Source organism: Polyodon spathula, chromosome 8 (genome assembly GCF_017654505.1).
Source record: "Polyodon spathula isolate WHYD16114869_AA chromosome 8, ASM1765450v1, whole genome shotgun sequence".
In the NCBI taxonomy this organism is placed as follows: Eukaryota; Metazoa; Chordata; class Actinopteri; order Acipenseriformes; family Polyodontidae; genus Polyodon; species Polyodon spathula.
In genome coordinates this window covers 15,251,770-15,267,233 of record NC_054541.1, presented here as the reverse complement: position 1 = coordinate 15,267,233, position 15,464 = coordinate 15,251,770, and the positions used below count along the sequence as shown (strand labels likewise).

The window sequence follows — 15,464 nt, the reverse complement described above, 5'->3', positions numbered from 1 at the left end:
TGCTTTAAACGATCCTGTATCTAGCATGTAAGAACCACAGCATAGAACATTGATGATTAATTTTTGCAGTTTAGCTGTGGTCTGACAAAATGTACGATTGTCTTTAAAGCTTAATTTTTAAATCAACAGCACCCCTTGCTGTTTTGTGTAATGCATTTTCTGCTCTCTTTTGCCATCTTGTGGTAGGACTAATGAAATGCAGCTGATTCAATGGTGGTAAGAAAAAACAGGATTGCAAATCTGAGGCATTTCTGCACAACAGGTGAATACCGGGCTTTGGCTACCACTGTAGTCCCATTTCATTATTGTTGCTTCAAAAACTGCTTTATTTCTTTATTTAGGAGCTGACACGATGGACCACACAGAAAGATTTGAAGGGATTCTGATGTCAAAGGTGAGATACCAGGAGCAATTGAGATAGGTGGACCTACCACAACACTGCCAATTGGGTGTAGCATAGGCATGGTGGGCAGCACGGCTGTGGATTTGATGAAGTGATCTGGAAGTGCCATTCCTCTATGAGTTCACCTCTAATTCACTGGTAATTTGTTAAGTTTGGTAATTCATTAACTGTTAACAATCAGCCTGCTATCGTTGCTGTCCCACCTTTGTAATTGAACCTTTGTAAGTTTATATACACTACAGAATAGAGCCTTGCAACCTGACCCAAGCTGACGAGACCCGACTATAAGTGTCGGGTTCGGGTCGGGGAGGGTGTAGTTTGTATATTATAGTTCGGGCTCGTGTCGGGTCAGTGTGTTATCAGTGCGTGGATTACAGTATTAATTTTTTCTCTGTGTGCAAGTGCTTCCTAAAACTCACTCCCTGCTTCCTGATAATTGGGAATAGACTACACAGAAGGTACTTCATTTCAACTGCGTATATTTGGAATTATGGTATTTGTGGAGATGGTCGGATATGCAAATATTTCACAGGTCTCAGGCTTGGGTCAGGTTCGGATTGGGTTTTCAATTTAGGCCTCTAATACAGAACATGAAAGTAAGAATTCACTTAAAGTTGAATTATCGGGATAGCCCAATGTGAAAGATTTTACTTCATTTTAAGGTTCGTAGCCCCTTTTAAGCAGACCCAGACACAAGAATTGAAGTTTTTATAGCACTTTCGTACTGTTTTCGTACCACAAACAAAAAGGTTTACACACCTCGTGCTGGCTTACTCCCGCAGCATTCTGGGGAATGTAGTGTCCCCACTACCTCTCCTCTCCCTAATCTGCCACACACTACCCATAATATGGTTATTTAAAATGAGTCAATGTTTACTTTACTGCAGTACTAGAATATAAGAACATAAGAAAATGCTCACTTAATTTTCCAACTGTGTCCTCTGCTCCTGGTTAACTATAAGCCATATTCACACGGAAAATGCTGGATCAGTACCGGCTCTGATGCTGCATTTCGTTTTCTTAATTCACCATTTACACACAACGATATTGCGGGTTCAGTGTCGGCAATTTGGCGGCTTTAGGTCAATTAAAGGGTAGATGGAGATGTCTTCTTAAAAGAAATGACACGTTGCTGTTTCGTGCTGCATTTTGCACAATTAGAGCACTGTTTCCAGACTGGGAAAGGGAAGAGAATTGCTAAGGACTGCACCAACCAGAGCAGGAAAATGACATTTTCAACGGTGTCTCAGCTAGCGATATATGGGACGCCATTATGACTTCACTATAGTCTAATGTGTGATTGCCCTGTGATGGACTAACGTCCAACGGGTTAGGCTACATCTCGTCATTACCCTCTAAAGCGACTATTGATAATGTATAATGTGTGATACTGCAAACAGTGTTTGTTTTTTTTAAAGTTATAATTAAGAACTTTTTACCACAGTTTTTTTTAAACACTTTTTGAAAACAAAAAGTAAATTTAGAATATTTCTTTAAAAGTTCATACTTTTGTTCTTTAACGAATTTGTTAAAATTTGCATAAGTAATTGCTACACAAATATGTATGCAAAATGTAAATAATAATAATAATAATAATAAAATGTTGGTTTTAATGTTATATTTCAATGCAATGCCTTTTAAAATAAAAGTAATGAATATTAATCAACAAAAACAAAAAATGCTGCTAGTTCTTAAGAACCACCACAAAATATAGCTATAAACAGAGAGCCGATTAGCAAATCGTGGGCAGGATTGCAAATTCCATGTTTGCATTATTTTCTATAATGTCTATAAACCTTCACATAAACCATAAAATAACTTAATAACAATAATCAAACATCTATAAAATAAACCAAAGGCTATATGTGCTGCAACTTATAGCATTCTAACTTTTTGGTGTATTCTATTTCAGAAAAAGTCGGTAATTTGTATTAAACCCCTAAAGGCCAACATATTGCCCCAACAGGAGTGTTTTAAAGTCGCAATAATAACAGTTCTGTGAGCAGTGTTACAAATTGTTATTTTAACACGTATAAACATAGTAGTGCTGTCTGTCTTAACAAAACATCACCGCCTGAACATCTTAAATAAACTGTGTGCATGGCAAGCGTAGGAATGCTTATTAATAAATACATTTTAAAAAATTAACAAATATAACGGTATTTTTCTTTTACTTCCTAAAGATTAACAAAAATCAAAGTTTCTTCATCACCCTATCCATGAAGCTTGATGACAGAGGTGTGGAAGCTAGCGGCTAGGATAAAGTCAGCCTACATTGTTACTGTGGTATGGGAGATGGGGTGAAAGTGCGTGGTGTGTTCGGTGCCCCAGTGGAGTGCTGAACTGTGTTTGGTGTGATGGCATGTGAGGGTAGGTGTTGCGTAACTCGTAGGATTCTTGCAAGGTAGGTTGTTAGTAATGCATGGGGCCATGCTGTGTAGACTGTGCAGTAGGATGTGCTGATGACAATATATTTGCCAATATATTGGTAACAGTCTCACTTTAAATAATTCTCATCTCTCTTGACAATTGCATTTCAGCCTCTCTGTTCTGCCGTTCTACCTGGATTTCCCATTCTCTTGCTTCAGTGTCGAATTGCTTCATTATCACACTGGAAACCGCTTCCACAGCTTTGTTCCAGCTTTGCTTCTTTTTTTATCTTCTTCTTTGGCGGGACAACTAATGCTAGAAAATACACAACAATATATATATATATATATATATATATATATATATATATATATATATATATATATATAATATTATATATATATAAACTATACAAAAGTATAGTTGTTAATTTAAAATGTATTTGACATTATACTTGCAGTTATGCCATTCTGTACAATGTAACGCTAACCTTGATAACCAAAATCATGCAGCAGTCTCTTGACACAGGGGTGGTACCGACAGACTGGAAAATTGCAAACGTAATACCGATCCACAAAAAGGGAAACAAAACTGAACCAGGTAACTACAGACCAGTAAGCCTGACTTCTATTGTATGCAAACTTATGGAAACTATAATAAGATCCAAAATGGAAAATTACCTATATGGTAACAGGGTCCTGGGAGACAGTCAACATGGTTTTAGAAAAGGGAGATCGTGTCTAACTAACTTGCTTGATTTTTTTGAGGATGCAACATCGACAATGGATAATTGCAAAGCATATGACATGGTTTATTTAGATTTCCAGAAAGCTTTTGACAAAGTCCCGCACAAAAGATTAATTCTCATACTGAATGCAGTTGGGATTCAAGGAAACACATGTACATGGATTAGGGAGTGGTTAACATGTAGAAAACAGAAAGTACTTATTAGAGGAAAAACCTCAGAATGGAGTGTGGTAACCAGTGGTGTACCACAGGGATCAGTATTAGGTCCTCTGCTATTCCTAATCTACATTAATGATTTAGATTCTGGTATAGTAAGCAAACTTGTTAAATTTGCAGACGACACAAAAGTAGGAGGAGTGGCAAACATTGTTGTAGCAGCAAAGGTCATTCAAAATGATCTAGACAAGATTCAGAACTGGGCAGACACATGGCAAATGACATTTAGTAGAGAAAAGTGTAAGGTACTACACGCAGGAAATAAAAATGTACATTATAAATATCATATGGGAGATACTGAAATTGGAGAAGGAATCTATGAAAAAGACCTAGGAGTTTTTGTTGACTCAGAAATGTCTTCATCTAGACAATGTGGGGAAGCTATAAAAAAGGCCAACAAGATGCTCGGATACATTGTGAAAAGTGTTGAATTTAAATCAAGGGAAGTAATGTTAAAACTGTACAATGCACTAGTAAGACCTCATCTTGAATATTGTGTGCAGTTCTGGTCACCTCACTATAAAAAAGATATTGCTGCTCTAGAAAGAGTGCAAAGAAGAGCGACCAGAATTATTCCAGGCTTAAAAGGCATGTCATATGCAGACAGGCTAAAAGAATTGAATCTGTTCAGTCTTAAACAAAGAAGACTACGTGGTGACCTAATTCAAGCAATCAAAATTCTAAAAGCAATTGACAGTGTCGACCCAAGGGACTTTTTCAGCCTGAAAAAAGAAACAAGGACCAGGGGTCACAAATGGAGATTAGACAAAGGGGCATTCAGAACAGAAAATAGGAGGCACTTTTTTACACAGAGAATTGTGAGGGTCTGGAATCAACTCCCCAGTCATCTTGTTGAAGCTGACACCCTGGGATCCTTCAAGAAGCTGCTTGATGAGATTCTGTGAACAATAAGCTACTAATGACCTCTCGTTTGTAAACTTTCTTATGTTCTTATGTTCTTAACATTTAACACAGCACATTTTACACATTTGAAACCGATGATAAGCTGGATTCACTGGTAGTGGGAGTGTTGGGTCTATCGGAGCTGACAGAAAGGGTAGGCCTATATGTGGGTTCAGGTCTCTCAATCTTTTGGCCCACATCTTCAGTGCTGTCCGGGTCTTCATTGTTGATATTATCTCTCTCGCCAGCAGGATTATTCACAGTGGCGGTGCTACTATCTTCATCACGAGTATCACTCGCTCTGCCCTGGGCATACCCTAACCAGCCACCCACCAAATTGGCAGGAGTGGCACTTGGTCTGTAACCCCAAATACTGTCACATAAATCATAATGAACCCATCCTTTGGAGGCTCGGCCACTCATCTTATTTAGGTCTTTTATTTTATGGTATTTAGTTTTCAGTGATTTTAACTTAGGAATGACTTGCTTTTTATTATGCACAACACTGCATGTCATTAACTTTTCTATTATTGTGGAATGCACATTAGCATCTCGCACAGTTCCATCAAGTTGTGCATTTATCTCTTATTCTGCTCTGATGGTCAAGAGCGCCCTTACTTCGTTTTTGGACCCAGTTGGAAATTATGTTTACTTGGAAGAAACACCTTTTTTTATATATTTTTTTTTTGTATTGCATAAACACAGAAATATAACAAGAATATACAAGAAGAGGTTTTATTTTATAACATCACTAAAGAAATTACATTAACTTTATACATTGCCAGGAATATTGCGTTCTCAGCTTTTGAATAAATTGAATAAATCAGAAACAGCAGATGTTATTTTTACTTTCCCATTTTTAATGGTCCTGATGGTGCTGATATAACGCAGTGTGGTGGCTGTGAGGGCATTGCAGTTTACAATGAAAGTAATGCGCTTCAGTACCTGCACTGAACCTCCTGCACTGAACCACCTGGAGAGATGGGTCAGTGGTGGAATAAAGTGTGGCTGCATTTTACCGACATTTCCCATTTACACTTCAAGTGATACCGCATCAGTGCCCTACAGACACGACAAATTGCTTCAGTATAAACATGCCTTATGTCAACTCATTTTAAGATTTCAAAGACTTCAGTCATGATCCTCCCCTCCTAATTCTTCTTTGTTCTGGTTTAAACAGACTACTTTTAATCCCAGGGTTAGTCACTCTTCTCCCCTGTAATCAGTGTATTGGCTGGAATGTGCCGAGGGTTACCAGCGGCATCTTGGGAGGGAAGGGTAGGTTTGGGTGAAACCAGCTGTGGTCCATTGCAATCCTCTTTGGAATTTAAGCAAAATGGTTCCTTCTGTTCAAGATTTGGCCAAGAATTTAAAACAACTCTTGTTTTAAATACATTATTTATACTTTTTTTTGTAGTACAGTACAGTACAGTTCAGTAAAAGTTCACAGTAAACCCATCTCAGTAGAAAGATTGCTCCACAATTGGTCATTTACACTTGCTCCTGTTGACAGCAATGCAAAGTCATGTTCAACATTAAGGCCACCCCTGTATTCAGTATTAAAGACACTGTTAAATTACCTCTCTATAAGAGCATCCTGTAAAACTACATTTTTGGTCCCATAATCTTAATTGAATTTCCAAAGAACCATCCCTTTCCAGGGGGCATCAAAGAGCCACTAAACCCTGGGCAGGGAAACATCAGCGTGCAATTGTTAAAAAAAGAAGGTAAACATGGAAGTACCTACATTGTTACGCTATAAGGATGAGACCATGTTTCAAATCTTAACAATGTTTACCATTTATTAGTTGCAAATCCCCACATTGCATTCTACACTGAACTTTATTGTTTGGATACAGTACGTGCCGCTAGTATTAACAGAGACAGGCAATTGATCAGATTACCTGAACTCCTGGAGAGAGCTCTCAGACTGAGTCACTGATGATCCACGATGGTTCTAGAGGTATTAGAGGCTTCTCTGTCTGTGTCGCCTCCATGCCTAGTTTTTATACCATATGGGCTTAAGAGCAGGGGTTCTCAAACTGGGGGTCACAGGGGTGTCTGAAGGGGATCGCAAAGTATTTGGTAGATTCAACTTTCTATTTTTTAATTAAAAAAAAAGAAAAAAAAACAGATTATTACCTTTATCCACATCGACTTACAAGAACAGCATGTCCGCCTTATAATATTATTAATTAGTACATTTTCTTTCCTTCATATCTGTGGGACCCACCTATACCTTTATGTAACCAGGAGTATACTGCCATTTTTGGAGGTTACACACCAAACTGTGAAAGGTGAACGGTGAGTCACTTTAGAATTGGATATGATAATTATTCTGGAGTCAATCATTTAAGCAAAGAAGAGTCCATCTCATATGAAAAAGTAATAAACTAACTGACCATTTTACAAAGACAAGCTTTTTTTGTAGATGAGTTTCAGTATTAGCAAACTGCATTGAGTAATAATATGGATCGGTTTTTGAAAAGGCCTGCTTTTTCTATTGAGTTGGGGTTTACATATGCTGGATCCGTGACTAACCAACAACCGCAATGTGTTCTTTGTGGTGAAATAATTGCTCGTGAAAGTATGAAGCCTTCAAAAATCTACCGTCATTTAGAAACCAAGCACCCTCCCCTGAAGGAAAAACCAATTGATTTTTTCCAGAAGTTAGCGAATCTAAAAAGCAGCAAGATGTAATTTTTCAAGCAAGCAGTGTGAATACCAAAGTAGGATATATTGTGTTTTTGCATTTGAATGTTTTGCTTGCAGTTTAAAATGTGTAGATTACAAAATTAGTCTTTGAGTGCCAATGCACCTTTAAAGTGTGTGATTTGAATGTTTTGAAATCATAAATGTGTTTAAAAATACAGTTGTATATGTTTAGATTTTATTTATATGGAAATTGGGGGTTGCAAGTTGTTCACCCTCAGAAAAAGGGAGAACCCAGATGGAAAAAGTTTGAGAACCCCTGATCCAGAGGCATTGAAAAGCTTCTCTGTCTGTCACCTCTGTGCCTGATATGTATACTCTAGTAGGCTCAGAGTAATTATAATATACATGTTATTAATATGTTACTCCACTCAGGTGCAACCAACCACTAACTACTTTTTTTTAAAAGTTACTGTGATTGACTTTTTGTCATATTTTTCCCATATATTCTTACATTTTCTTAATCACTTCAATCATTCTAAACCAAAGTTACCTCAGTAACTCTACTTATGGCTGAGTCACTTTCAACAAACTGGTTTAACATTACCAACGTCACCAAGGCAGATACTCATATTCAGAGGTTTAAAAGAAAGTCTTTCTTTGATTGGTTTCCATCCAAGAGGTAAACAGAGATGGAATTTAAATGCTGTTGCTCTTTATTCTATATAGGCAATGAGAGCCATTTGCAAAGAAGAGGACTACGCCTTTTTGAGAAGCTTGGATGAGAGACGACACGTGTTGTCAGATGAAATCCAGCAGGTTCAGAAAGAACTGGAGGAAAGGCACGAGGAACGGGTACAAGAACTGATGACTGTAAAAGCACAAACGTTTTAGAAATCCCCTTTTATTAAAATCTAATGTGTTCTATATTGGATCTATGACAATTTATCGCCAACAATTCATGATTTATTATAGCTCTATTAGTTTTTAGCACAGCTTTTATGATATGTTATGGCCTTAATCTGTGAGTTATTGTTCGTGATGAATTGTCGCTGGTGATTAATTGTTGGTGACGAAAAGCTTGTGATATGAAAAGTACGTGACAAATTGATGGGATACCTTCCAGGGTATCTGGTTTGGAAAATATAACACAAAGAAAATTATTGACACTAAAGTAAATATATTATTATTATTATTATTATTATTATTATTATTATTATTATTAACACTAGTATAGATATCTTGATATGCACATTGTCTGAGTTTCTAAAGTAATTCATTTTGAATTCAGCCTTGCTAATTCATGTGGATTTAATTACCTGTATTCATTCCATGTTCCTTTGTAACAAATTATGTTGATCACATGTATAAGGCTTGCATTTACAACCTTTTACTTGCCCACCAGGGGATTGTGGGAAGTGTTAATTCATGCATGAGGGAGTGGAGGGCAGTCACTGGAACACCACAGTGCTCTTAGAGAATGTGGTTTGTGTCAGTGGAAACGTTGTTATCATTAATATTAGGGGATCTACCTTTGTAACCTTTAGGTCCAGCGAAGGAACCAAAGGGAGCGCAGAGAAAAAGAGAGACAAAGAGAACTGGAAGAGATGCAGAAGGTAATTCTGTCAGGACCACTTACTGCAATCAGGTTTTGAGTTGAGCAATGGTCAAGGTAGATGAAACCTACCATAACTTGGTAACACTTCCGTTTAGGCATCAAATACAAGCAATGAACAATGCATCTATAGACGTGTTATAAAGGATGTTATCCCACTTACAGGTTATTTAGAACACAGCTGCTAGAAACCTAGAAAAGTGACCATGTTACCCCTGCCAGCATTTTTACATTGGCTCCCGGTGGAATATGGAATTGATTTTAAGACTTTTCTGCTAACATATGAGGCCCATAATGGTCCAGCACCTGTTTATCTGCAGGAGTTGCTGATCCCATACCATCTTAGCCACTCTCTGAGATCACAGGATGCAGGGCTGCTTCTTGTTCCTAGGGTCACCCAAAGTAATACAGGAGGCAGGGCTATTTCCTTTACAGCACCAAAAATATGGAATGCTCTGCCTATATTTGTCAGGGAAGTAGATATTGTTACAGTTTTTAAATCAAGGCTGACGTATTATTATAAATTGGCCTTTTTATCTTAATCGGTTTAAATGTAACTTAGTTGTTGCTTTTATTGTGCTATTATTGCATCATTGCATTTTATCTTACTTTTTTAGTTTTATAATTAGTAGTATTATTATGTAAAAGTGCATATATGTATGGCCATACTGGCATCTTTACGCGTATATATATATATATATATATATATATATATATATATATATATATATATATATGTGTGTGTGTGTGTGTGTGTGTATATATATATATATGTATATATATATATATATATAATATATATATATATATATATATATATATATATATATATATAATATATATTATGTAATGATGCTTTATATATATATATATATAGATGCATATATATAATATATATTACACTATATTTCTACACTTTGATAATAAGCTGTGTTTTGTTTAGTTCTTTGAGAGACCTCTGTATAAAGGCGTTACAAAAATCAAGAAACTCTATGGAGACATATTTCCGCAATATATTAAATTTAATAATTTATTTTATATATTTATTTATTTATTATTTGTACATATTTGTTATTTATAATATTATTATTATTAATTAGTCATTACACTTGTAATTTATCATTGACATTTTGCTGTTAATAATACAGGTAGTTAAAAAAATTGAGCATTTATACTTGAAAATTACCCTTGTAGGGGGTGTGCCGAGTAGTGAGCATAAACAATTATGCTTAACGAGTGTACACAAGGTTTGTATCTCTGCAAACCTCCTGCTGTATCCTAAATAAATTCTTACTGGTTTGCTAACTAAATATATTGATTAATTCTCAAATCTGTATTTTTTATAATAGTATATTTATATATGGTTTAAAACAAATCTCCCTAATGCCTTAGGTTTTGCAACCATTTCAAGAAGCTGCTTGATGAGATTCTGGGATCAATAAGCTACTAACAGCCAAATGATCAAGATGAGCCGAATGGCCTCCTCTCGTTTGCAAACTTTCTTATGTTCTTAGTAGTTGGCATGGTGTTTTGGTATAGACCCTCGTCTTGACATTATATGTAAATGTGGAAGTCTAACTGTTTACTATTGTGTTTCTCACAATCATTTGTGGAGCTTTTCTTAACATGTTTAGTGCCATCTAGTTGCGGAGCCAGAAGGAATGTTTAATTGCAAATGCACTAAATGAGCAGGGACTCGTCTTGCTGGTTAATATGTAAAATAGTTTGTATTGAGTGTGTATACTCTATCAAAGGAGAAACAGGAGCAGTGGAGAAACCAGGCAGCTATAAAGGCAGCTGCACAGGAGAGAACCCTCAGAGAGAGAGCCGACCGGCTAAAGCAGTTTCGGGTAAGGAAACAATATGAGTTGTATCAGCATTGACAATGATATGAGGTGACATGTGTATCGGCATTGACAGTGATATGAGGTGATGTTTGTATCAGCATTGACAATGAAAGGCATCCTGGCTCTCCACACAGGGCTGTGTCAGGCCAATCCCCTGTAAACAAACACAGCCGACCAATCCCCAGCTCCGATTCCCTGTAAACAAATACAGTGGCAGCGTGTCACAGGCGGAGTGTCTGTCTCTCTCCTGCAAACACATGCATGCATCTTAGAAGCCAGTGATAGTGCACTCTCCCTGTTACAGGGGTGAATTCAAGGCTGGAGAGTGGAAATAGCACATACATGTTTAAGTTAAGTGTGTCAGACTAAAAAGAGTTTTAACTGGTTTTCATGAAAGGGTTTTTTGGGGATACCTTGTGATGAATAGTCGCTCGGGGGTCGCTGCGAGGGGTCCTTGGCAGTTGTCTATCAGTGGGAGGTTCGGGTGCCAGTTCGATGAGAGACCCCAACACACAGACATGCAGCATGTCAGGGAATTCAACTGATTTTATCTCATGAGTTCTACATAACTTCTGTAGTAGTATCAATCATATACACATATAGGTGCTGTCTCTACATCCATAACATAAAGGAGGTACCGAGCAACACAACGGGTCACCCATTTACACCGAATACTCTCTCTCTCCCACTCCCATTAGAATCAAAACATAATCGCCACAACCTTTTTATAAGATCAGCTGAATATGTATATAAAATACACTAGCTTCCTAGACCAGTGGTCTTGAAAGCCTGTATATTTTTTATACACATTTAGGTATCACCCAAACAAACATTTGCTGTACTTCTCATAATTGAACCAAGATGACTTCTCTATTCTACAGACAACTGTTCATGAAACCTTTCAGCCAGAAAATATGAAGGATAGACATGGTTTCAATTAAGCAAAGCAGTGGTTGTGACAGGGAACTTTAACCTTAGATCAAATGACATAAACATCAAGCATATTATAGGCGCTTCCAATACCAGACCAAAATCATCAATCGAATAGAGAGTATCTTATTTTCATTTGATAAAGAATACGTCCAAAGATCAGCAAGAACTGGTTTTATAGCTTACCTCAATCCATTAACCCCCGCTGTGCACCAGTCTCCACCTGCTTCTTGGCTTGTCTAACGGAGAGGGCGGCAACCCTTCCCCCCTGCCCATGGCTTCCCTACAGTCAGCCTCTCCACTGATCTGCAAGCTAATTTATGGGTAGAGGTACCTTGAAAAGCGAGTCCAAAAGGCCAAAAAATGTTGTGTAAAATATGTTTAATGTTGTCTATTGTTTTAGTAAATAATCTATGGCATGCGTTTTTTGAGTGAACTATGTTAACAAGCGGCATATGTGTGACCAAATGTGATGGCCATCATGACTTTAACAAGCTCTGATCTTGTGAAACAGATACTGTTTTGGTTAGCCATGTCTAAATATTAAAACAGACTCAGACACATTCAAAGGCAATCCTTCTTATAAATGTGAGACCAATAATAACTGGGTTTTTAAGCACGGCTTCTGAATTCAAAGAAGTAAAATGTGTTTTGAGAATAGGGCCCTTTATTCTTTAAGGATAGAGTAGCTTTTTGGAAACTTAGGAAATAACAGCTTAGGTAGTTTTTCATGGGAGTCTGCACTACTGTTGTGGAAAAAAAAAAAAACATTCACCACACTGCTGTGCCATTAGCCAGCACCAACTAATAGCCTAGATACTAGCCTACCACCTCAAGTCCTTAAGTGGAGTGTACCTGAGCCCTAGAAGTGTTTTAGAGCATATTTAGGCTGAATAACCAACACACACCATGTGCCTTTATGGAGTATACCGCTTAAACAGAAACTTGACATAATTAACAGACCCCCAAGTTTGAAAGAAAACCTGTTTATTGTGGAACCATACATAGCACTGGCAAAACGTGAGTGTGGTTAATATGTTGTGGTGCAGCCCTTTACCTTCTACACTGTGTAACTACTGTGCAAATACACCATAATAAGAGACACATAATGAAAAGTGTTACTGCTGTTTAGGGTTAAACAGACTTTCTTTTTCTTACGGTATATTTGTTATATAAACTTCAGTGAATGTGCATGGAGTGCAGTGGTTTTCCACTCATGAGAATAAACAGACCCTACATTGGCATCCTCATTCATGCATTTCTACTTAATGAGCATTTGTGAGGTTTCCTCTATAGTAATCTACTATTCTGGATATACAGTGTGCATATGAATCACAGTTCCTTGAAGACACATTGATACGAACCGCATGCTGCAAGCAAGATATAACAGCCTTAGGACCAAATGAACACCAGATGTTTTCACTATGCTGAGAAAATAGTTTCACATTTTGTGGCTAACATTTTACCCTAATCGCATGACTGAATACTGTAAATCCCACAACAATGAATTATTCAAACATACTTTGGCAAACTCGAAATTACACCCAAGACGTGTGCTTGACAAAGGGATCTATAAACAGAAATGCAAGTCAAGCGAAATTCGTACCTATCATTAATGTATATTTACACGTTAATTCTGGGGACATCCCAACATTCCAGCTTGTCTCTTCCTATCAGATTCAGGTCAATTGTCCTAAGAGTGAACTCCTGATGAACTAGACCAGTTTGAGATTTCATTTTCAGATCAATATTTTCATCTGGCAGCTGGCAAATTCACTAAATCCAGCAGGCTGAGAATGCAAGCTCAGATGCAAGCGGTTTGTCAAACAACACTCCTGCCTGGCTTCAAATGAGCAGCCATGGGCTGGTTCAGCTTGTTTTGTGAGGATCACTACAGTCTAGTGAAGTCAGAGCCTCAGGAGGTAAAGCCTATTGGCCACTTCAATAGCTGTCTGCTGTTTAGCTGTCTTTTACCCCTGATTTTCTTCCTAATTTAGAATGTCAAATAATTTTTCACCTCACCGTGTAATTCCCCACCACTCAGGAGAACTGAAGCTTCAGTGGACGTCCTCCGATCCCATGACCGAGCCAGCTTCCTCTTCTACACACAGGAACTCGAGACCTACTGGCCAGCCCTGCAGATGTCCGCTCTGAGCTCACTAGGTGCCTGGCTGGTTGGGTCCACTATAGCGCGATGAGGAGAAACAGTCGCTGCCGGTTTTCCCTCCCTAACTCGCAGGAACACGATGCTCCCTCTGGAATCCCCAGCGAAGACTGGCGACTTCACAAAGCCAGGACCCGAACCTGCACTCCTCCGACTAAATCTCCATTGGAATTGTATTCATTTTTCTATGGATGATATTTTAGGATATGTCGTTTTAAAATACCATTTTCATTGGTTTGCAATGAGTGTTATTGTGTGCTGTCTCTCTGACGTCTTGGAGGGACCTCCTTGGAAATGAGAAGTACATCTCACTGGGTTTACCTGCTCATTAAACTTGAAGGAATTGAATTGAGTTTTAACATAAATCTGAAAACTCCTGTATTCTAATTGTAATGTTTAAAACTTCCGCAGGATTTTCAAAGGCATGTCCTGGAAGAGGAGCTTGGCCTGTCTTCTGGAGCAAACTCAAAGGAGGTAGAAGACTTGCTCTTGAGAATTTAGCTTCATTCCCGATGATTAGAGGCAGTCCAGATCTATGGATAACAGAATTCCTTGGAAATCACTGGATTTGCAGGCTCACGTGCAATTCATAGTCTTCCGCAGATTCACCATATTCTACAGCTACATCTTCATCATAATTAACATAAATAGACTGCTTAAAGTGATCTGAAATATAGAACTTCATTGTTTTGTTAAATTAACAGATGTTTTGTCTCCTTCAAAAAGTAGGAGTGAATTAAAGACTGGAGTTGAGGCTTTGAAAATGTGTCTCAATAAGGAGTCTCATGTGATGTGATGTTTTTGTTTGACAGTTTCTAAAGATCTTCCTGACACATATGCTTGTTATTTTAAATTGGAAGCACTTAACCATTGCATTGTTTGATATCATTATGTTTACTTAATTTACATTTTTATAAGCCATTATTAATACAAATGGTAAACACACAAGATGCACAACACTCCGCAGATACCTACTTAAAATGTCCTCAGTTTTTCTTAGACTGTCTCTACCGATGATTCAAGTAAAGAATAAGGATGATGTGTTAACTACAGAGCTCTTATAGTGAGTATCAAATAACAAAATACACTATAAAAAAAGCTGTGATAAAGATATTGCATGTATGCATTAAAAAATTGTATAATATTGTACACCTAGAGTAATTAATCTGTTCACCCTTAAATATCCTTATTGTTTCTTTTTGATATTATGTTGTAGATCATATAGACCTTGTCATCACAAATAGATACCATTTGACAGAAATCTATGCAGTTTGGCATATTTAGCAAATCAACTATAAATCTATCCATTCCTTGGACCAACAAGATTTACCCCATGCAGAGATGGAGACAATACGCCTGGCTTTGCCTTGCGACAGAGATCTATATCTAACACTTTGAATCCGCAAGTCACTCATGAAACAAAAGGGTTAATCAGGAATATATTTAAACATATTGTATATAATGCTGCGATATGGACAGCACTGGTAACAGGATGTGTTTCTTGTAAACACTGCAGTGTGTTCTGTAATGCTTTCATTTCAACTGGGGAAGGTTGACTTTGTTCCAGCCCTGTTCTAAATTGCTTAATTGAACCAGTCCATCCAAACTCTGAAGCAA

The 15,464-nt window shown here is 37.5% G+C and overlaps 1 protein-coding gene across 1 annotated transcript; it reads left to right on the top strand.

The window, feature by feature from the left end:
* The first annotated feature begins 345 nt into the window (after positions 1–345).
* Positions 346–14,556, top strand: LOC121319092 (trichohyalin-like). Its single transcript, XM_041256288.1, has 5 exons — positions 346–394; positions 8,021–8,146; positions 8,839–8,907; positions 10,661–10,756; positions 14,259–14,556. Exons 1-5 carry the CDS (start codon positions 353–355, stop codon positions 14,346–14,348), a joined length of 423 nt encoding a protein of 140 aa, XP_041112222.1. The 5' UTR covers positions 346–352; the 3' UTR covers positions 14,349–14,556.
* The last annotated feature ends 908 nt before the right edge of the window (positions 14,557–15,464 follow it).